Here is a 24,222-nt window from a genome sequence, read left to right on the forward strand (position 1 = left end):
CTCCCCCTGCCCTCCACCTTCAGTTATAGTAAAAAAAAACTATCAATAAGGATGGCTACTGCTTAGATTGTGATCTACCTGGTTCTATTAATCATATTCTGGGCACTTTCCAGAAAATGGAGCCTAGATTCTCAGGTTCTCTAGATTCTGAATTCCAAACACTGACTTGCCAGGAAGAGCCTCCAACCTCAGTCTGAAGGTCTAATACAAATGTATGATCATTGTGAGGTGTACAAGAATAGTGACATGATAGTGTTATTTAATGAAAGCAACTAGAAAGGGAATCTGGACTAGATGCCTCAACTAGTAATTCGTGGTAACTGATGTTATTGCCAATCAGAGCTGAAGTAATAACGTTCACAATTGTTGAGTTACACATGCCTTCTTGTTGTCTAGTCATTTTCAGTTGTGTCCAACTCTTTGTGACCCCTTTTGGGGGGTTTTCTTGAAGTTTGCCATTTCCTTTTCCATCTCATTTTTCAGATTAGGAAACTGAGGCAAACAGGGTTAAGTGACTTGTCTAGAATCATAAAGCTAGCAAGTGTCTAAAGCAAGATTTGAACTCAGATCTTTCTGAATCCAGGCCTGGCACTCTATCCACTATGCCACGTATCTGTCCATGTGCTTTTTATTTTTCAGTCTTTTTAGTTGTATACAACTCTTTGTGACCCTCTTTGGGATTTTCTTGGCAAAGATATTAGAGTGGTTTGCCATTTCCTTCTCTGGCTCATTCTACAGATGAGGAAACTGAGGCAAACAGGGTTAAGTGACTTGCCCAGAGTCACATAACTAGGTTGTGTCTGAAGATGAGTCATCCTGACTCCAGGTCCAGTGCTCTATTTACTGAACCACCTAGCTGCCCCTGCCCATGTGTCTTATCTCATAGTAAAAATCATTTATTTGTGTCAAGGGGGCCTTATCCAAGGCAGATGGATGTTTTTGTGATTCTAATTTAGTTGAGAGGAAAATACATCCCACCTTTGAGTGCTAATTAGGTGGTCTCCATTCTAAGCAAAAGCTGGAATACTTTAGAAATATCATGTCATGGAAAAAGATTGAGAGTTTTTCTTGAGAAGCCTGACAGTGAATTTTAGGGATAATCCCAAAGATGTCATCCTAAGGCTTCTCAGTACTTCTTTTGATCTTTCCTCTGAGGTTGCAGCCAGCCAAACCTAAGGATCAGTGTACAGGTAAACATTAACCTACTGCATGCCCATTTCCCTTTTTTTTCTCTTCAGTACCAAGAGATCTACGTGAACAGCAGTGTACACAGTCAGTTTCACCTTTATGGCCCTGTCCTTAATTTACATGTAAGAGGTAGGTAGGGAGTAGATAGGTGTAACAAATTTTCTGTGTTGACAATGATACTTTTAGTAATATTCACTTTGTCAAATGTCAGTGCAATAATAGAGGAAAGGAATGTATTGAAAGGCCAATAGTATACTGTAATGGAAAGAGCCTAACACTCTGGGTTTTAGTCCCTGCCACTCACTAGCAGGATGACTTTAGGCAAGCCATTTCTGGGACTCCATTTCTCCATCTGTTAAATGTTAGTTGAACTACATTAACTCCAAGGTCAGTTCCAGCCTTAGAAGTCCATGATTCAGTGATAATGTGCTTCTGTCCCCAACAAACTTACTTAGTATAGTAGTAATTAGCGTTCATCAAGTACTCTGCTTGGTTCTAGGGATAAAAGCACAAAAACTGTGACAATCTCTGCCCTCAGGGATTTTACATTCTACTGAGAAAGACACAACCCACTTTTGTCAAAATTGAGATAATCCAAGTTTTTCTGCCTTTTCCAAACTCCCTTGTTACCCTCTCCAAAAAAAATAAAATCATCTGTTACTGGAAGCAGTCCAAATGGTACTTTGACTCTGGAAAACAATATTGTCAGTGGCTTGTGTGTAATCTTGGGACACAGTGGCTGCTTCCCAACATATCCTACTATTTTGTTCATGGAAATTTTCACTCGTACTTCTCTGATTGAATCCTTGCTTCTTCTTATCTAGATGCGGTTGTCACTGAAGGTGGAGAAAATTTTAGTGTGGGACAAAGACAGCTTTTTTGCCTTGCCAGAGCCTTTGTGCGTAAGAGCAGCATTCTCATCATGGATGAAGCCACAGCTTCTATTGATATGGCTACAGTGAGTGAATGGCTTCCATTTTTAGAGTTGACTTATTAACTATTGACTAACGGAATGTAATGTATATGAGGATCTGCTTCTTAAAAGTCCAGATCGTTGACCTAAATTATTGGTCTGTGTAAAAAAAACCCACAGAACTTTATACATGTATGTATATTTATATATGCATATATAGATATATGTGTGCATATATATACACACATACCTATACAGTACTCTGAGTGTTTACAAATGCAGATTTCAAACTATTCTGCAATATATAGTACAAGAGAGTTGCCTGAGTCACCAAGAAGTTTAAGCAACAGCTAGCAGGTATCAGAGGTGAGATTTGAGCTTTGATTTTTCAGATGATGAGGCCAATTTCCTATCAATTTCACCATGTTGCTACACACACACACACACACACACACACACACACCCCAAACTAATATGACTTATTGGGGGTATCCATTATGTGCCCTTCAGAATTGCATACAGATTAGATGTGGACCCCCTTTCAGAAGCTCACAATATAATAGGATGGGACTATATGTATGTGTGTGTATTGTATGTATATATGTAATTTATTGGCAATCAATGCATATTATATCATTATAAAATATTTTTTTCATTTCCTTTGACAAGAATAAGCAACCTTTAAAAATCTAAGTCTGGGCTGTGGGATTCCAAATGAGCATTGGCCTATTAGCCAATTTTTTGAATTAGCATGAAAATAACTAAAACTGTTTAATATCATTATATGACAACAGTGCTTATTTGGATTAATGATTTTCTGTTTTACGTATTTGTGTTGTGTTTTGTAGTCAGTAACACACACACACACACACACACACACACACACACACACACACACACACACAACTTCTAAAAGCACCATAGGATCACTAAAAAGGACAGCCCTTCCTAATTACATTCATTCAAAAGACAACTATATAAAAAAGATACTGAGCCCATCCGATAGTAACTTAGGCAAATTGTGGCAGAGTATTTAGTAGCGATCTCTCAGTTGTCCCCAGCTCCAGATTCTCCTCCTACAAACCTTAAAGACAATGTTTAGAACTTCATGAAATAATACATTTGCTTGTAATACCCTCTTCATTTCTGAATTTGGAAAACAAGAAACAAACACAAAATTTCCAGGCATCCTCAAGCAGTGGAGAAAGTACTATTTCATACTACTTCCTAGTTTCAGATCATTTTTTTCTGTTCATTAAATACTGTCCACTAAGGACTAGCCAATACAGCTTAGCTCACTACTATGTGTATTCGGTAAAAATGCACACATGCACACAAAATGACAAATTTCTCTAAAATATTCTATATTTGAACTATTTCACAAATTCTTAGACTGGATATGACCAAACTGTTCCAGACTACTTGCTGGTCTGTATCTCCTTAGAGGATAAAGCAAGAGGAAATGAGATTAAGGGGAAGTAAGAGAAGTTTAGATCAGAAGAATAGAATGTCTTCACGGGAAAATTTCTTAATTGCTGAAGCAGTCTACTAAGAAAGACACAGAATCTTGATCCATGGCAATTTTTAGGGTTATGTGGGAAAGTCAGCCAAGCCTCAAACTAAAGAAAATAAGGAATAAAAATAATTCCCTTGCAGAAATGCTAACCATAGCTTACCCCCAGGCCTATCTATAAATGTATAAGGAAAATAGGAGAGAAATGGGGTAAATGAAAGAATAAAGAAGAAAAAAGAAGGTAAAGGGGAATTTTGGATAAATTTTTTTTGTTTAGGAATGGGGAAAATAGAACTAAGCCCACTAAAGAAGCAGGAGCCACAAATTCTAAGTCTGGATCTTACTTTCCTCATTTCTAAAATGAAGGAGTTCTTCCAGTTAGAATTTTAAGGATTGGGTTAAAAGGTTGAAAATGGCGAGTTTAGAGCAGAGATGTCTATGAACTTAACTATACATATATATATATATATATATATATATATATATATATACATATATATTTGACAACAGTATTTAAATAGAACTAGTTTCTTTTGTAATCCTATGTATTTGATTGTATGCATTTAAAAACATTCTGAGATGGGGTCCTTAGGCTTTACCAGATGGCCAAAGGGATCCATGACACAAAAAAATATGTAAGAGCCCTTACCTTAAAACCTTTAGCCCATTCCTCCCCACTGTTGATGGAAGATGGCATCATGTAATAGAAAGAGTGTGTATTTGGAATTCAATTCCAATTGCTGTCACTAACCCATGTGATTTCAAATAGGTCATTCAACCTCTTAGAGCTTCATTTTCCTCATCTGTAAAAAGTATTTGGTTGGATTAGAAGACCTCTAAATTCTCTTTCAACTCTAAATCTAGAGTTCTTTGGACACTATTTTAATATGTTGGCAATAGAATTTCATAATTCTACATTCTTTGTGGGATAGAGAGACTATAACATATTAAAGATGCCACTATTGGAGATTCAGGTTCATTTATCTTAATATAACATCATCTTGATTTTTTACATATTTTAAATTTAACTATTTCATGATTATTTGATTTCACCCTCTTAGGCATTTGGCCTATTTTCCAGCTCACAGGCAAAAAGATGGAATTTTCAAATGATAGGCCAATTAAAATTACTTTGACTCCTGGCAAAATACTAGAAATAGCACCTCATTAAAGGACTGTTTTGGAAGTATTTAGGGAAAGAAGCAGTGATGATCATTTCATCCAGAACAAGTCATGCCAAGATAATCTCACTTTTGATATGGTTACTAGAATGGTAATTGTACTGTATATAGAAGTATAGACTTAGAATTTAGCAAAGCATTTGACAAAATTCCTCAGGACATCCTTGTAGATACAGTAAAGTGACACAGGCTAACTGATATGATATTTACAAGGATTTGGACCTGGTTGAATGACTAGACCCAGAGGGTGGCAATTAATGAATTGATCTCAGGTAGAGTAGTCTTCTAGTGGAGTGCTCTAGGAATGGATCCTTCCAAATATAATCAAAATGACTTTAAAATAAAGGGTAGAGAAAACTATCTGTGTAAAACCTTCAAGCTACAAACCATAGAGTAGCTACAATGTAAGAGGAAGAATAGCATGTAAGAAACCCAGAATTTCACAGGGATCAAAATAGAAGGACTCATAAGTAAAACTCATGGTGCCAAATATCCATAGACAAATACAAACAAGTACTTTAGGCAGCAAGCAAAAAGAACTAAGGATACTGAAAGATGGAGGCAAATTGACTTAAAAGATCTAACTTATTTTTGGTGGGTTGAAACTTATGAAGAAACAGTATAGATAAAAGGAAAGGAGGCAGAAAATATAGTAAATTGTATCATATCGTATCACATAACTTATTTAGAATATATTTTATAGAACACATTTATATACCATATATAAATATTATAAAATATTTTATATTAAGACAATATATAGTACTTTTCTGAAGATTCGAAGAATTAGAGCAGGAGAGTAAAGTGTAGAGTATTTGAGTGAAGAGCAACAGAGAGGAAAAGCTTAATACTACATATCATTTGGACAAGAATATTTTTAAAAAGATGATCATAAAACAGGTTAATAAGCCTAGCATGCAGGAATATTGTAGGAGTAATGTGGACTTCAGTTATCTAGGCATCTGCTGGAGCTGTCACTCTGTCAAAAGCAACTAATAAGTTCTTAATTTACCTTTAATGGTGATCCATCCTTCAAAAGGTAGAGGAATCAACAAGAATGCATTTTATGATGAATTTTGTTCTCACCAAGAAGGAGAACTAGCCACTGTAGAGAAAATTATGTGCACCTTAGGGGTTTAGGGGAGAAAGAAGTGACCATTCTTTATAAAAGTTTGTGATTGAAAAGGAGAGGCATAATGAGGGATGTATCCTAGATATGAGGAAAGCAAATTTCAGAGATTAAAGGAAGAATCGGTGGACTAAAACTCTATAAGGGAAGTCAGCCCAGGAGGAACGGCAGAATCTCAAAAACAAGATTCTGAAGACACAAAGAGAAACAATTCAAATGAAATGGAAAAAATGGGAGTTGTCTGTCTGTATAGGGTGATGTATATGCATACAGAAATCATCAATTAACTTAGTTTTTTAAAGATATGTGTACCTTTCCCTCTAAAAAAAGGTTAATAAGAGTCACAAGCAGATCATAATGACCAATATTAGCCCTGAAGAAGATTTGAAACAGTGCATCTTAGTCCCTTCTTTGTAGAGGTAGGGGGGTGCAGAGGAGGGACCTTATGAGTGTAGAATATTACATATACTGTCACATACAGTTGATGCATGTATTGGTTTTCCTAAACAGCCTTCATTCCTTTTCTTTTTTAATTTTTAATTGGAAAGAATGATGCTGGGGAGGAGAGGGAAGATGAATGTATTTAGAAATAAAAATAATATAAAAATAAAGGAGCAATTTAATTTGATATTTTTAAAGAGTAAAAGAAAGTATGGAAGTTGAATCAAGAACACGTAACAAAAGGTGAATAGAATGTAGAACAGTCCCATGAAAACTGTCAAGTTATAAAGCCCAGAATGATATGAGGTTAATGAAGGACAGCAAAAGTGGATGTTTTTAAAGCTATATTGAGGGGAAACTAAGGAAAACAAAAAGTAGTCTTTCCTCTTAGCTTTATTGGCATGAAAAGGGAGAAAATGAGCAATTTCTGACACTTTTGTTTTACAGGAAAATATTTTGCAAAAAGTGGTAATGACTGCCTTTGCAGATCGCACAGTTGTAACAATTGCTGTAAGTATGAGAGACATTGTTAATTTGAACTTCTTCAGTCCTTTGTTCCTACATCTGGTGATCTTCCTCCACCTTTGAATGATTAAAATACATTTATATATTTAATTAATTATTCTTCTAACAGTTTCGCATATGTGCCCCTTGCCCCAAAAGAGAGAAAATCATCTACAGCTTTAAAATCTTTCCATCAGCATTTCCAAATTACATTTGGGTACCTCAGTTGGAAATTAAGCTATAAGTGTGGACCTAATGCTATAGAATCCCGAGGAACTCATCTAATGTTTATGCATTTAATCCCACTCTTTTGCAGTCTAAGGCTATTCTTCCTTAGCACAGATGTTTGTTCATATGGAGTAATTCTGTCCTTCAGCAGATGTCTCAGTTGCTTTCCCAGGAGCATAATCTGGTGGTTTGAGCAGTGGTTTAGGAATGAGGATTCCTAAATTTGATTGCCAACTCTGCTACTGGCTTTCTGCACCTAATTTAAGTGCTTTCATTGATACATCTTGGGAAAAATAGTCACTGTCCTACCTTGCAGTATAGTTAGCGACTTTAATTTTGGAAAGTTCTGTGTCCATGTCATGAAAATGACTAGTTAATCATTTTTATGTTGTACCTTCATCTCAAAACTTTTATGTAATTTATCTTACTTCCTACTTAGTATAAACTTTTGTTGTTTTTTTCAATCCCACTCTTTTCCCCTTCACTGTCTTTTGGAGAAATTCTTGCTTGTATTCAGCCTTAGCACTCAACAACAGTCATCTTTCAATAAGTCAACTGTACATTTTCCCTCCTGCTGACTCCTCCTCTTACTTTTCTTTCTGTTCTTTTCTCTCTAGCATCAGGTGTCTTCTATTATGGATGCAGGCCTTGTTTTAGTCTTTTCTGAGGGTATTTTAGTGGAATGTGATTCTGTTCCAAACTTGCTTGCTCACAAGAATGGCCTCTTTTCCACTTTGGTGATGACCAACAAATAGACCATCAGAATCTACTCAGCCTACAAAGCATCTCGTTCTCTGGTAGTTACTTCACCAGCTTTTGTACCATAATGCAAATGTGCCATAATGGCTGTATGCAAAGGTGTGGTAGTGCAGGGAGGAGGATGGCTTGCCACTGGCCTATATTACCCAAAAGAAAAAAATTTTTCCCTGAATGGGGTAAATTTATATTATTGAAATTATGCATGTATACATAAACATATGTGCATTGTCATAAATGGAGCAAAATAATGATTTCAAATATGCACGTTAAGAGTGAATCTATTTACCACCAGACTCATTTTTCATCTAAAGCAGAGGTTCCCAAAGTGGGTGATACCATCCCCTGGGGGGCATTGAAATGATCCAGGGGGGCAGTAGTAGCCTCAGGTACAATTTGAGGGGGGGCATTGAATAAAAATAAGGGGGTGATGGAAGAATAAGGAAAGAAGAGAAGAGAAATTTTGAAAAAAACTTTTGTATATGTTTCATCTGTTGTGTAACAGAATCAAAGTCATAGTGATTACATTATTTTCCAAATAAACATACAAAATGCAAGTTATAACTGATCAGTGGTCAAGTCTGCTGACAGTTCTTAAGCGATAGTTGGCAGGTGAACATGTAGGACATTGTTGGGAAGTCCAGTATGCATTGGCAGGAATATGTGTGTAATGACTTGTTTACAATATGTTGTATGGTTACATAATGCAATATTGCATCATCAAAATTTCAAAGCAGGAAGAAACCTACAAATTTACAATAAATTATTAAATTTAAGATATGCCATTTTTTTAAAAAAAATATGTATTTTTTTAAATGACACAAATTTCTTCCCAAAAGTTGAACGATTAAAGACTTCCATGGAGGGCACTGAGTAATTTTTTTAAAAGGGGGCAGTAGGCCAAATAAGTTTGGGAACCTGATCTGAAGGACCAGTTTCAGTGTTTCTCAGTGTGTTTCTTGTGTGTTTTTGTAAGTACTATATTATGCATGTTTGTTGCATGCTTTTGAAGAGTGCATGATTTAATGAAGTTGGTTTGTCTGTGGTTTGTAGTCCAGAAAGGATGACATGCATGAAGTTGATCTGCTGGCCCAATTTGGCTCTGTGTGATTAGGGGTGAGGATGAGAGAGGGGGGTGTGGGAAAGATAGACAAGGAAGAGGACAAATCCTTTTGAGAGTACACCTTACACAAACTCAGAGAGAACTGCTCCCCACCAAGGTTGATAAAGACAAAATTGTAAAGTAGAATTTTCCTTTTACACCCTGCCCCCTTTACCTAATTTTCTGTACTCTTTCAGTGTCTCTTTCTATCTTATTTATCCTAGATACCTAACCTTCTCGTAAGCTGAAAATGAGATAATATATTTGCTAAGCATTTTGGAAACCTTAAAATGTCATATAAACATTGCTGCTGTTGTGGTTGGTGAATGATGGTGCCACCATGGTTCCTTATTCCATGGAAGGATCACCAAATAAATTCACTGAGCCTGCCCGGTACCACTTAAATCAAACTGTGTAGGCAGCCATCTACTCTATATCTTGCAATGCTGGCCATGATTCCCATCATGCATACAACATGGGGCTACTGTATAACCTGGCATGGTGCATTGTTGGAAGATTAACTGGACATGAATTGGTATAGACATGAACATTATATCTTTTGCTTGATTTCTGCCCCTCTGTATATTGTCTATACTTCCTCATTACTCTGTCCATGTATCTCTTTAGCCACCTTCCTTTCTGCAACACACTTGGAGGATAAGGTACCATTTACTTAACAGAAATCTTTTTTCTTTTTCAACTAACTGTGGATCTTGCTGCAAGAGGGAATCATGGTTGGAGCCAAAGGTCAGACTATCTCCTCTCTGAAGGCCTAGAAAAAGCTCTTGCAGGGAATGAAATAGGGAGGAATTTGAATTTGCCAGTCATTTTTATTTCTATGTATCAATTTTTTTCCCATGACTGAGAACCTTTCTGTTGATTTCGCTGAATGACCTAGAAAATTGTGTGAAAGTCTTAAGAAGGACTTATTTCTAACCAGTAACTCTCAAGTACTGAAATATTAAATGTAAATCACTTATTAAAATGGATTGGTGATTAGATTAATTCCCTGGGTAAGAATTTCATCAACATTACTACCACTGAAAGCAATTTGTAAAAATGATAATAATAATTTGGATAATCAGATGAAACTAAGCCACATTTGCTTCTTTGGCCAAAGTTTCTAGCTTTTTCTTCTTTATTTTTTATATAAACACAATTTTAGTGTAGCAAGCCAATGTTTATGACAGTCTATTTATGGATTTGGAGGCCTGCTTGTTTCTCTTAGTGAATGGTTGAATTATTTTTTTAATATCAATTGCTAGGAAAATGGAAGAATTAGGGTTTAGTTTAGTTTAGGTTTTGATTAAAGTGTACAAAAGTTTACAGTAAATCTTACACAGCCCATTAAAGTCTATTTTTGACGCAGACATGAGGGGCTAGCCTTATTCAAATAAAAGTCCTTATAAAAAGGAAAATAACTCAGTCCCTCCCTCTCCTCCCCAAGGGTGTCCCTTTTAAAATAGACTATGATTGTGTATATTCAAAGCTAATACAGTTTATGATAGTACTATCAATGCATAGATTAAAAAAATCAATGAGCAACCTCTAATTCCTGTCATGTTCCATATGAGTATAATCTGTGCTCCTGGGGACAACTATAGAATCTTGCTCAGACATTGGAAATGCCCCCAACAAACTTCTCATTGCTGAGGGGCCCCAACAAAGTTTTAAGGGTTGAAGTAGTAAGGGGCACCAGAAGAAGACATTAAGAAATACTGATGGATGTACTTCAAGGTATAGAATGACAGATGCTTATGTAGTAAGGCCCCCTTCAGAGTTTGGTTAATTGTCAGATGGAGAGGGTTACTCCATAGCATTCCCAACACTCACCACTAATAGGTGAGATTTTCCAGATACTCTTGTCTAACAATCATAATCGCTTCAAACGAGGCACCCCAACTGCATGCAGGCAGTACCCTCAAAATTCTCTTCCTGGCATTCATTGCCATAATACTTTAAATTGTGACATGGCCCACAGGCATTGGCTGGATTTACATAAGGAAGGTAGGTGAGATACAAAATTGTATAATAGAATAATAGACAGGACTATAGCCAGAGTGTGATCTCCGGAGCTCTACCTTAGGCTGCCAGTGTATGCAGAGAATATGCTTTCTCCTCTCAGCAGGCCTTCAATCCGCCAACCGGCACACCGTATAGTATTTTGCTACCTCTGGCTTAAGTGGCACTCTCCCTGAGTATCCTCTCCTTTTCTTGGTGTCTACCTTCCCCCACAGGTATAGTTGCCTTCCTCTAACCTACCTCTTTCCTAGAAAGGAAGTTGCAGAGGCACCATCTTTGTCATAGGGGACAGAGCTGTACTCTGGGGAACAGACTCTTCCCTGTGCCAGGACAATTTTACTATACTAAGTGTGCACCCTGGACACCAGAATTCTTGCTTAGACCTCTGAACATTGATCTGCCACAGCATCTTTTAATATTCACTGAATAGTCATTCATTCATTCATTCAGTAAATAGCTATGGAACTAGTTCACTTGATTTTCTATAAAGACAAGCTGCAGCAAGCTGTAGAGATTTTATGTCATCATCTAAGTCAAATTCTGACTTCTTTATATCTCTCTCCCATAGTAACCAAGATTTAGAAACCTGCAAGTAAATGGTACCTCATTGTATGAAAAAGTTAATGTGCCTTCTGCATTTCTTCACTTATTCCCTAAGAATAATGAATGTTTGTTTTTGATAATCTGCCTAAAATATTTCATTTTAAAATTCTTACTTTATGCTCATGAAAGATTATAATGGTAATATATTGGGTTTGTCTTCCCCCCACACAGCATCGGGTTCACACTATCCTGACAGCAGACCTGGTCATCGTGATGAGGCGAGGGAATATTTTAGAATATGACACCCCAGAAAGCCTCTTGGCTCAGGAAGATGGCGTATTTGCTTCTTTTGTTCGGGCAGACATGTGAAAGGGTGCCTGAATGTGATTTACATCGTTAAAGCAAAATGTAACAACTGTTGTCTATTTAATGGAGCATCTTTTCTAGTCTTTGGGAAAAAAGTGTCGTTTTAACTTTTCTCAATTTGTAGCTTAGGAAGAGTACTTCCCATATGAATGACATTTTAGAAATAAAAAAATATCTCTTCACCAAAGAATATACACATGTTCCCAGCGCTAGCTTTCCTAATGTTTTTGTTTCTACCAGGTATTAATTACTTCTTATTGTTTCACTGTCAATACAGTAATGATCAGAAGGCCTTAACTCTGAGAATGGCAGATTATATTGGAATGGTTAGCCTACCTGTGAGGGTAGGGTTACAAAGTCATGCTTTGATCTAACTTCAAGTTTTGTAGTTATTGGCAGTGGATGCTCAGCAACATAACCATTTTATTTGTATTAATATATTTTCATAAACACTGATCACAAAGCAGTCATATGTTGTATTGATGTCTTCAGAAGATTAAGGGAGAAAAAAAGAATTTACTCTCTATATGTTGTACTTTTACTACAATCCTTAGTCTATATGAATAGTTCTAGTCTTAGGTTTCTATCTCTTGTTTTGTCCTGTTAGAAATAAGTTATCAAGCCTCCAATAAATATCAAATCACACTCTAATTTAGCAGTTCTTATTCAAACTACTGAAGGATTTGAAAAACAATACTCAATCTTTCATCCATTACAGTTAGCAAGAAGAGAGTTTAATAGACCAAGAATACTTCCTTCTCCAAGACTGTAAGCTTCTTGAGGTTAAGCATCCTCTCTTAATCATCTTAATATCCCCCATAACACCTAGAATAGTTCTTTACACTTAGTAAATGTTTAATAAGTGTTGGACAACTGAATTTTACCTTACGGAATTAGAAGTCACAGATTCAAATGTTAACTAGGATAAAAAGAAATCCTTATTCATTCAGTGATTAACCAGTTACATACTTTATATGTTATACCCTGTCACCTGTGAGCCCCAGAGCAGTACCTTAGATTTGAAACATTTTGTGGGTACCCACTTAAAGGCATAGCTCATGACTCTCCATCATTGTGTTTATTTTTCCAGATAGGCAGACACCACATTAGCTCAAAACAAAAGATATTTAATCAAACAAAATGAGACAAGAAAAAGTTCTCTTAAGTACACATAGGGTATGTTCTTCTACAGGTGTGCCACACCTGCAAAGAACAGGTGTTGGGGTGGCACACATATGTACATAGCTAGGACTCTTGCATGGAGGTGCATATTAATAAGGATCCAGATGTCAGAGACACATGCATAGCTGGGACAACTGACACTTCCAACACTGAAGAGTACAGATGTCATCTAGTAATGTTATTACTCGGCTTTCTGCTAGGTATCACGTCTCTGGGCTGGGTGTCACATCTTCACTTTCAAGTTGTCTCTGATGTGTCCTGTAGCCTCTTGTTCACCAAGTTATTATCTTCTACCATATTCTGGGTTTCAGCAACCTAGCCTCTTCAGAGCTAGCTGTTGTTCTCTACTATCATTTTCTGAAATGCAGCGGCTAGAAGGCCTCTCCCTGACAGAGTGAGCCATATTTCTATTCATGCACAGTCTATGGCAGACTATGAGCCAAAACAGACAAATGAGGCAGCAGCCAACAAAAGCTAACAGAATACTTCAAGCTGATATGGTCTGTTATTTTTATTATTTACTTCTGAGATTGATTCAGTCTTTGATATCAAACAACTGTCTGACTTGGGGATAACAAATTACTCATAACTCCTGTTACCTCCCTAACTATGAGCATGTGTCCCTAAAATCTGTTTCAGGGATTGTGCTAGAAAAAACAAACCAACCAAAAACAGGTACTGTTTAGTACTATGTACTGAAATGAGCTTCATTCCGATTTTGGCATGCAAATGAAATTAGGGTAGGAACAAAAGCTAAGCGAAAAAGCTAATGCCATCACTCTCTTATCCCTAGTCCACATCCTTGCCCTTATTGTGTATATCTGCCAGGAACAAAACCTCATTGGTCCTCTTTTGTTTACTTCTTCTCAGCAAAAAAGGTGCTCTAAATATATAAATTACATCATAGTCTTCCATTTAGGACTCAGAACATTGAAATTTTCAAAATTCAAAAATACTTGTTAAACATATTTGCCATAGTAATTTGTGTTCAGTCTAAGTGGAATTTGTTTGTTCTGGGTAGAAATATCTAATGATGCTGACAGAACTTTGTCTTTGGCTCATCTTGTCCAAATCTCATTTTAATGAGTATGTAAAAAGTGTATAAAAACTTGCATAATGTTTTTCTGTTGTTGAAACCTAAAAGCATAAAATGAAATATAATAAAACCCGATTTAAATAGGCTTTCTGTCAGTCAAAAGTTTTCTTGCATAATTTTGTACACATCTAATACAGAGATAATTGGTTCTCATATTGATGATTCTTAAGCACTTGTCTGACTTTTCATGACCCCATTTGGAGTTTTCTTCGGGTTGGCAAAGATACTGGAGTGGTCGGCTGTTTTCTTCTCCAGCTTATTTTACAGATGAGGAACTGAGGCAAACAGGGTTAAGTGACTTTCCTTTTTCGCATTCCTAAAGGCTGAATAGAATCAAATTAACCACCTATAATCCAGTTTTGCAAATAGTTCCCCAAAAATCTACTAGCCCCATAAAAGTTTCACTGAACCAACCAGAGCTGATTTGTTTCACTTCTTGGCTGCCTGGCGATGTCTCTTTGTCCCAGGGTGTACCTTCTAAGAATGGCATACATTTATTCAACAACTGTTTATTTTATGTACTGTGTGAAGAGCGCTGTTAGGGGCAGTAGGGAGATATAATGGCTATTATATAAGGTGCGATCCCTATGATCATGGAATTTTCAGTCTAGAAACCTGTATTACTGTTTGTGAGATAATCTGTATTTGTATACACACTCTAATTCCCTCTGAAAATATAAGATACCATACCACAAAGTGCTAATACAACCATCACAAAATCAGTTTGAAGTTAAATTAACTTGAGCATTTTCTTTACCGGTTAACCACTATAATGGTTGTCAGCATCACCCATAATTGTTAATCATTGAAGTTGAATGGTTACCCACATATTTACAAAGATACCACGAGTGGATAAAATAGATTTTTACTTTATTTAGTTGGATTAGTAAATTATTTTGTTATATTATCTCTTAAATAAACAACTGAGTTCTTAAAGAAAAAGAATAAAACTTTTCCCTAAATAAAAATACATCTATATACATATATATTTAAATGAAAAAAATCATCCACATCTATAATTTTTTATGTTTGTAAAAAGCAAAAAACCCAAGTTCATGTATCTATGTTAAATATCATTGGTTTACTGTAACAAAAAGAAATTCTCAAAAGAAGTATGTTTTCTCTAGATTTCCAAAAGTCAAATTATTCCTCCAGTTCAACAACCATTTGCCAATCACTTACTAAAATGATGAAGGGGTTAGAATTCTGGTTGGGTATCATTTGAATCTCTGAATCTCTGGTTGTAATAGGAAAGCAGCATGGCATTATGGGAAGATAACAGATTGTGTGAGGAAATTAGATTCCACCACTACCTGTGTGACTACGGGTAACCCATTTTGAGTTCTCAGATGCAATTTCTTCACCTGTGATGTAATAAAGTTATTTCTTTTCAAAAGATGTGTCCCTATGCCACTCTTCTTTTGCATGTTAAAATATTCTTACTTTATTCCTAGGAGTGACTATTCTCTCATTTAGAATGTTGCTGGCTTGCAAAAGATTATGAATTATTGGTGATGCGCCATTATACTAGCTGTTGACAGGGTACATGGCTTTGCTTGGGTTGTCTTGCTTTTACATTTCCTTTAGGTCCCTTTCTGGTGCTACTCACTTCATTAATTTTTTTCTGCATAGATTTTGGGGGAAGATTCTACTAGGTACAACAGTGTCATCAGTGCATTTCATTATTTTTCAAATCAAATCTGTTTTTCAGGTTTTTTAAATTTGATTTTCTGGTTCTATCCTAATAAATCTCTTACCAGTTATTTTGTAACACATTCTTGAGTTAATATTTTTAGTGCTGTGATGGATAGTAATATATCAGTTGCCGTAATAGCACTTGATTAAGGTGAATTGCAGGTGTTTGCTCCTAGCAAGACACTATGCCTGTCGGTATAATTCGTAGCAGCCTAGTGGACACAGCTTTCTATCATGTTCGGTTGTTTTGTCAGTAAACATTGCTGATAACTATTATCAGAACTGGAAAAACTATACCAGAAACCTTCGTCTTGGCTCTTGGAAACCAATTGAATGAAGGTGACCCTGAAGTCTTACAGTATTCCTTGCTATTATAGATGCTGATTGTCGGGGCGGCCCTTACTCAGGTTGGTACCCTATGAGCTCAGGCTGAATACTGGAACAAGATGGGACATTTGGAGATCATTCAATAGTTAACAAAAGGAGACTTCCTTAGCCAAAGCAGGAAGATTATGTAGTGAGGATTGGCATTGAGGATACCTTGAGTTGATTCAGCCGAATGAAGCTCCCTTGCTTTAGCTGCCTGTTGTTTCCCACTAATTAAGCATCAGAAGGACTGTCTGAAGATCTTTTCGACTGATTTGTATGTGGGCAACAAGGAAGTGATGTCAGCATCCTGGCCTTTAGAATCCTGAGCCAAACAATTTTCAAGGATAGTCTCAATACCCATTAAGGAAAAACTAGCCTAACTTGCAGGGCGAAAGTGATTAGGATATTCCTCCCCCCCCCCCCCCAACACTAGTTGAACTTTTGCTTTTCTCCCCATCCTTTTATCTTTCCACAGGTAGACTTCTAAGACAGATTTTAGAGAAATCTAGACCAAAAGGTCATTCTCTTCTCAAATCTAGATCTCTGTAAGCACCTGCCAAACCAGAAAGACTAAGATATGGGCAGATTAAAAAGTAACTATCCTCAGTTAAATTTACCCTTTTGGAACAATCCTGGTTGTTGACCCCATTCTTAGTACAACTGTTGCCGTACTTTTCCCAGACCCTACCACATCTGAGCTATTCTAGGCCTAACCACAGCCTATCTAGTACATAACCACCTGTTGCACTCAATTCCTATATTCCCATATTCCTTCCTCAATTCCTATATTCCTGACCCATCTTTACCCATTTTCAGTTCAGATTTACTGCTCTTAAACCCTAGCCTACCTGACCAAGCAAAATATTGCAAAGGCCTCTAGACCTAATAAACCAGCCTCAGGCACCTCAGCAGCATCAATCCTCCAGTCTAGTTCCTAAATATTAACTTTCTAACAAGTAGGATGGTTTCAGAAAAACCTGGGAAGACTTACCATGAACTCATGTAAAGTGAAGTGAGCAGTAACAGCAACATCGTAAGGATGATTAACCGGGGAAAACTCAGCTACTCTGATCGAGTCAATGATCCTAGACAATTGCAAGAGACCCATGATGATATCCATCAACCTCCAGAAAGAGAACTGATGAACTCTAAATGCAGATTGAAGCACTTTTTAACTTTCTTTTGGTTTTATTTTGTTTCTATTTCCTTTTGCAATATGGCTACTATGGAAATGTTTTGTATGATTTCAGATGTATAACTGATATCAACTTGCCTTCTCAAGGCCGGGGGAGGCACAGGAGGGAGGAAAGGAAAGAATTTGGAATTCAGTATTAAAAAGAATGATTGTTAAAATTTTTTACATCTCATTGGGAGATGTTTAATGAAATAAAGATTAAAAATTTTTACAATACAATTTTTTTGATTCTGTTTCTTCTTTCTCATGATTCATTCCATTGGTCATAATTCTTCTCCGCAACTTGACTAGTGTATAAATTAATTCAATGCGAAGTTATTCGTGGTAGTTATATGAGATTCCATGCCGTCCTGGGGAGGGAGGGGGGAGGGAAGGGAGAAAATCTGGAACTCAAAATTATGTAGAACCGTCTGTTGTAAACTAAAAATAAAAATTAAAAAAAAATTTACAATATTAATTTGCAGCATCTATCTTCCAGATCTAGCCTGGTCTTGAGACATCTATTTTAACCCCAGCTATTATGGTGGCTAACTTGGCCAAAATATGTCTGCTTGAATACAATAATGTGATTAGTAATGACAATAGAATAATCCTTACTACCTTAAAATCACATTTTGTGCTTTCAGCCAGAGTTAGTAGTCTGCGATATCACAGAAGGAGCTGCCTTGGTTTAGTTATAAATGGCAATAGCTTTTTCTTCACAACTTTACCTAACCTAAGGATATAGAGACTGTGAGCCTGTTTTTGTTTCCACAAGTGAATTAGCTGATGGGTCATTTGTAAATTTACTGTATCATTACAACTTTAGGTAACTAAAAATGGTGACTGGTTATTCTGAGCAGTTTTATACATTAAATTCACACTTCAGAGATAAGCAACCATGTCATATGATCGTAGTACCAGATATCTGCATCTGGAAGAGGTCTCAAAGGCCAACTAGCCTAACTCACTGTGCTGGTAAGCAAAATGGGCTCCTTAGCACTTAGTTCAACAAGTGCCCTTGAAGAGTTTGGCTTTTGTTTGCTTTGAGTAATTTAGTGTATTTCATTGAGTCTTACTAAGTGCTAAGCCCCAGGCCCAAACCCCTATTAGGTGTAAAACCTTAGTGAATGTGGATTGGCAACTAAGGTGGGGCCCAAGGTGGGGCTAACTCCAGGGAGGGCCTAGTTTACATGTCTGGGAGAGCGGAGGCTCTTAGACCACGTGGGTTTAAGTCTCCTCTTTGTGACGATTCTAGGTCACGTGGGTGAGTCCCATGTGTGACTCACCCCTGATGCTGAAAAAGATATAAAAAAGGGGGTTGGCCTCCTCTTCCTTGGAGCACTTTGCCGCAGCAGTGGTGGCGAGTGTGACTCTGGGCCAGCCCTTGTTCCGAGCTCCCAGGCTGAACCTAGATGTTGGTAACTATGAATTGTATTGGGTCTGTGTGTTTGTAATTTGTTTAGGGATGCTGGGACTTTGTTAAACTCTGGTAACTATGTATTGGGATTTGAATCAGACAAGGTCTGTCTGTTGATGTTTGTAATTTGTTTGTATTTTGCTCTGAAGTTCAGTGTGCTGGCTTTTTCCCCTGAACTAAGTGAATGATATTTGTGTGCTGAATTAAAGTAAGTTTGCTAACCCCTTCACCTTGCTTTCTTCAGTTAAGCAGATCAAAAGAACCTGTGCTGTTGGCAGCTTTCTGGGTGCTGGCTGTGGGTGGATCTTACACCCCCACAGAAGCTACTAGCCAGATTGTTGAAACACTCACTCATTTTACATATGAGACCCAAGAAGGTTAAGTGACTAGTCCAAAGTCAAATAGGTAGTAAGCATTAGAGGTGAGATTTGAAACCAGGTCCTTTGGTTCAACATAGTATTCATTCTACTGTACCATGCTTCTACAGGCATCCGTAACTACAGAGTACCCAGTTTCCAAGACTGTCAGGACCTCATATAATTCACACATCAGACCTGACCAGGAGCCATGTACCCCCAGGATAAATAGCATATCTTCTGGGTGTGCATCATTCCTCATCATCTTTGGATAAGATATTTGCCACCAGCTTGGTCTTGACTCCACTTTCATCATCACACCCCTGTACTGGGTACCATCCGGCATACTCCTCAAAGAAAAAAGTTCCATTTGTGGATTGTCTTCCCTTATTAGATTGCAAGCTCCTCAATGGTACCTGGAGCACTATTCCCACTTGCTTTCTACTAAGGGACCCATCTGCTTTGGACCCAGCTACTTGGTCTATATGGGTATATGTATAGTCTAATAAAAGGAATTAGGCTCCCCTTTTCTCACACTTTTTGTCTCCTTATACTCGCATCAAATTACATAAATAATTTGATAGGGATGTAAGTAATCTATAAAGATTCGATTTTATTTCATGTTTGGTTCTCCTCATAGGAGCTGAGTGAGAAAGGAGACATTAAAAAGTATTCAATGTACAATGTAAACCAAGTGTAGGGCAAGTATCGATTCCTTCCCTATCTGCCAAAAAAAGACCCATAGTGCACATTGACAAAAAGATTTAAAATAGGATTCAGAAACTTAATTTGTATCTACAGTTATACTTTCCTAAGAGGCTGATAAAAGCACTACTACTATTACTGGTTGGTTGTTGTTCTTCATTCTCAAAGAGGACCAAAATGACATCACTATGCTAAAGTCAAGTTGTAGCATGTCCAACTGTGGCTAATCAGAGCAGTATGAGCTTGGAATGTTCTACCATAGATCAGGCACAAATAGTCCATGTGAACATTTGGGGTAGATTCTCTAAATTTGTGCATCCTGCATTTCCTTTGAGCTGTCTCGATTCTGCTTTGTTCATAGAGCACAGCATGTTTTCTGATGTGGACATGCCATGCTGGGCAGTCCTGTGTCCATGTTACACAATCAATTCCGAAGTTCTTAAGAGAGGCCTTGATAGTGTCCTTTTATTGCTTCTTCTGACCACCATACGAATGCTTTCCCTGTGAGTTCTCCATAAAACAGTGTTACTGGTAAGAGTACGTTTTGTATTTGAACAATGTCGCCAGCCCGTCAGAGTCGCACTCTCTGAAGCAGTTTGAATACTTGGCAGTTTAGTTTGAGTAAGGACCTCAGTGTCTGGTACCTTATCCTGCCAGGTGATCTTCAGAATCTTCCTAAGACAATGCAAATGGAAGCAATTCAGTTTCCTGGCATGGTGCTGGTAGACTGCCCAGGTATCACAGGCATACAACAACAAGGTTAGCACCCGCAGCTCTGTAGATCTTCAGTCTGGTGGTCAGTCTAATACCTCTTCTCTCCCATACTTTCCTTCAGAGCCTCCCAAATACTGAGCTAGCTCTGCCAATGCATGTGTCAACCTCATTCTCAATGTGTACATCCCTGTAAAGTATGCTACCAAGGTAAGTGAACATATCCATAGAGTTCATAACTTCTCCATTCTCAGACATCATTCTCTTAATTCTCAGAGATTAATTTCTTAACAAGCAAAGGCTGCTGAATTGACTGCTGAAGCTGAATTAAGCATTGATACAGAAGACTACCATTGGATCCTCCCTGTCTACCTTAGGTTGGAGAGGAAGAATTGTGATGATCCCCCAGTGGAGGTTTGTTTTGTTTTGTTTTGTTTTTTGGTGAAGTGGAGTGATATGGTCAGATCTGTACCTTAGGAAAATCGCTGTGAGAAGTAAGAAGAAACTTGAGGCCAGGAGACCAATAAGGCCATTGCAGGAATACAATCATCATCCTCATCGTCGTCGTGGTCATCATCATCATCATCATCATCACTATCCCTGGCATTTATTTAGTGCTTTCAGGTTTACAAAACACTTTCCATATGTTAACTAATAAAATTAGCATCACACTCCATATGCCACTATGAACCAATTCTCCTTAGTGAATGAGATTGTTTGAGGATGCTTACAACTCACTTTCTTAGCCTTTCATCAACATCATGACAACTTCTTTTGCCTTAACCATTTGACAGTCACAACCATCTTCCTTATTATCTCACTAACTTCTTACTTTGTTTTATTTTAACCTTGATTACCAATTACCTTCTCCTTGAGTCTTTTTCTTCCACAGGTCCTATCTACCAATCCTTCTTCAGTTTGAATACTTCTCTTTTTTCTCCTTTTCATCAAATTATTCTTCAAGTTATCACAAATTTTCCTCCAAAATCACCTTCAGAGTTTCCTTCTCCTCCAATTCATCTCAAGTTCCCTCTCTACACTCGTGTTAAGATGCTAGAATAATTGCTCTGTCTTGTCAAGACCAAGCAGTATATTTGTGCCTTCTCTCCAGGACCCTGAACATCTGATCATCCCCACCCCCACCTCTCTCTCTCTCTCTCTCTCTCTCTCTCTCTCTCTCTCTCTCTCTCTCTCTCTCTCTCTCTCTCTCTCTCTCACACACACACACACACAGAGAGAGAGAGAGAGAGAGAGAGAGAGAGAGAGAGAGAGTTTTCTCCCTCTTCCATATTCTTGGCTTTGGCATTTCCTTAAGTTATTACCCTGTATCTCTTCTCTATCTCTTTCTCCTTAAGCCAAACTTTAAAAAAACAGTTGTGTATGTGATTCTATTTCATCACCTCCAAGTCACTTCTTACCTTCTTGTAATCTTGATTCTGACTACATCACTCAAGTGAACCAATGATTCAGATTATCAGTTATCTGTTAATTATTAAATCCAATGACCTTTTCTCTTTTGTAATCTTTCTCGAACTCCCTAATGGGTTTTTTAAAATTCTGTGGATTGCCCTCTTCCCTTGCATACTTTCTCTAGGCTCTGGTGCTGCTGCTTCCTCCTTGTTCTCTTTCTATCTATGTAACTACTCCTCAGTCTCTTTGCTGGATCATCTTCTGTAACTTACTTTTAAGGGTTGGTATCACAGTGTTGACTCATACTGAAACTCTGTCCAAGGTTTTTTTCTTCTCTCTCTCCACATACTTTCTCTCATCAACTTCTGTGGGTTTCATTATCATCCCTTTGCCGTTCCCAAATTCAGAACTACAGCTCTCGTTTCCCCTGAGTTCCCATCCCACATCACAGCTGCCTGCCAAAACTCAACATATTCAAGGTTGATCTCATTATCTCCCCCCTGTTTTTTTATTTCTCTATTTCTATTGAGGGCCTTATTATTCTTCTAGTTATCCAGTTATGCAACCTCGGAATAATACTTGATATTTCACACATTCCCACTGATACAATTAGTTGCCAAGACCTGGTGATCCCACTTCCAAAGTATCTCTCCAATCCTTTTTTCTATCCACATATCTACCACCCTCCTTTAGGACTTTATCATCTCTCACAAAGACCAATGTAATCCTAATTGGTCTCATAGCTTCCAAACTCTCTTCTACAATCTGTCTTCCATGTATCTGCCAACATCATCTTTCCAACAGAACTTCTCATGTTCTCCTCCAACCCAGACTCTCTTCTGAATTCCTCTGTTACTATTAAATGTATGACATTCTACTGAGTAATCCAGGCTCAGCACATCAGTGTCATGTTCAAATCCCCACTTATATTCACCCTACATATCCAATCCATTGTTAAGTCTTGTCACTTCTTCTTTAATAACATCTCCCATACGTGTACATTTTTCTTCTCTCTAATCATGTAACCACTACTCTGGTGCAGGCCCTCACTACTTCACACCTGGACTATTGAAACAGACTCGATAGTTTGTCTCACTGCTTCAAGTTTGTCCTTCCTCCAATCCACCCTGCACTCAGTTGCAAAGTGATCTTCCTAGAGTATAGGTTTGACCACATCAACTCCCTACTCAATAAACTCCAATGGCTCCCCATTACTTCTAGTATCCAATATAAAATCCTCTCTTTAGCTTTTAAAACCCTTCATAATCTGGTCCCTACCTATTCTTTTATATTTTGCTTACATTTTACTCTCTCCCACATATACTGTCATCCAGCAACATTGATCGTATTGCTGTTCTTTGTATGTGATATTTCATCTCCTGACCCTGCCTTTTCACTGGCTATTTCACATTCCTGGAAGGCTCTCCCTTCTCACTTCTAACTCCTGGCTTCTCTGGCTTTCTTCAAAACTCACCTCAACTCCCACTTTCTGTAAGATGCCTTTCCTGGTGTATGGTTAATGGGGAATAAGATCTTCACCCATCAATAGGCCTCATGTAGAGCCCATTAAGGGAAGATTGCTTGCTTGTAGGAAGGCTTACACACCTTTTGTTAATTTCTAATTAGGCACCGAGCCTATTACCTTCTTTAAGGTATACATTCTGAGAGGTGAGCTTTTGCTTTGTTGGCTCGCTTATGAGAAAGATGTTGTGATTCCCTGGTTGAGACTCCGAGTGGCCGTATGTTCAGAACTCCCTGACTCCTCAGAGGTAAAGGGTCTCTTGATTCAGTGGTAGATGTAAAGTATATAGCAGTATTGTTTTGATTCAGGCAGTAGAGCCCTATCTGTTGGTCTTTATTTCTCTTCTCTGTATTTTTTCTGTTTAATTAAAGAAGATTGTTGACCCCTGAATCAGCGTCTTTCCTCATAAAGCAGATAAAAGAACCTGCGCTAGCAGCCATCCTGGGTATGCCAGTATGGTTCCCGTTACTCCTGGTCTTCTACCTATCCATGATTAGTTCCTTCTATGTGAAATTATTTCCCATTTGCATTGTATGTATGTTGTGCATCTATTGTTGTCTATCTTTTGTCTCCTCTGTTAGACCATGAGCTCCTTGAGGGCAGGGAGCATGTCTTTGACTTTCTTTATATCTCCAACACTTAACATAGTGCCTGGCATCTGGTTAGTACTTAATAAATGCTCAGGAATCTTCAGTA

At 37.6% G+C, this 24,222-nt stretch overlaps 1 protein-coding gene across 4 annotated transcripts in view; it reads left to right on the top strand.

Moving 5' to 3' along the window:
- ABCC9 (ATP binding cassette subfamily C member 9) overlaps positions 1-15,560 on the top strand; it is a 199,270-nt gene extending 183,710 nt beyond the window's left edge. For 2 of the 4 annotated variants that reach the window (XM_036759014.1, XM_036759018.1), the window contains 3 exons: positions 2,013-2,146; positions 6,813-6,875; positions 11,752-15,560. In XM_036759014.1, the coding sequence (XP_036614909.1) occupies positions 2,013-2,146; positions 6,813-6,875; positions 11,752-11,889 (335 nt within the window). In that variant the 3' untranslated portion in view covers positions 11,890-15,560. Of the gene's footprint in view, positions 1-2,012; positions 2,147-6,812; positions 6,876-7,714; positions 7,895-11,080; positions 11,128-11,751 lie in introns of those variants that run through there. The other 2 variants (XM_036759015.1, XM_036759017.1) reach the window with 2 other exon arrangements.
- The last annotated feature ends 8,662 nt before the right edge of the window (positions 15,561-24,222 follow it).

The sequence above is a fragment of the Trichosurus vulpecula genome, chromosome 5 (assembly GCF_011100635.1).
Source record: "Trichosurus vulpecula isolate mTriVul1 chromosome 5, mTriVul1.pri, whole genome shotgun sequence".
In the NCBI taxonomy this organism is placed as follows: domain Eukaryota; kingdom Metazoa; phylum Chordata; class Mammalia; order Diprotodontia; family Phalangeridae; genus Trichosurus; species Trichosurus vulpecula.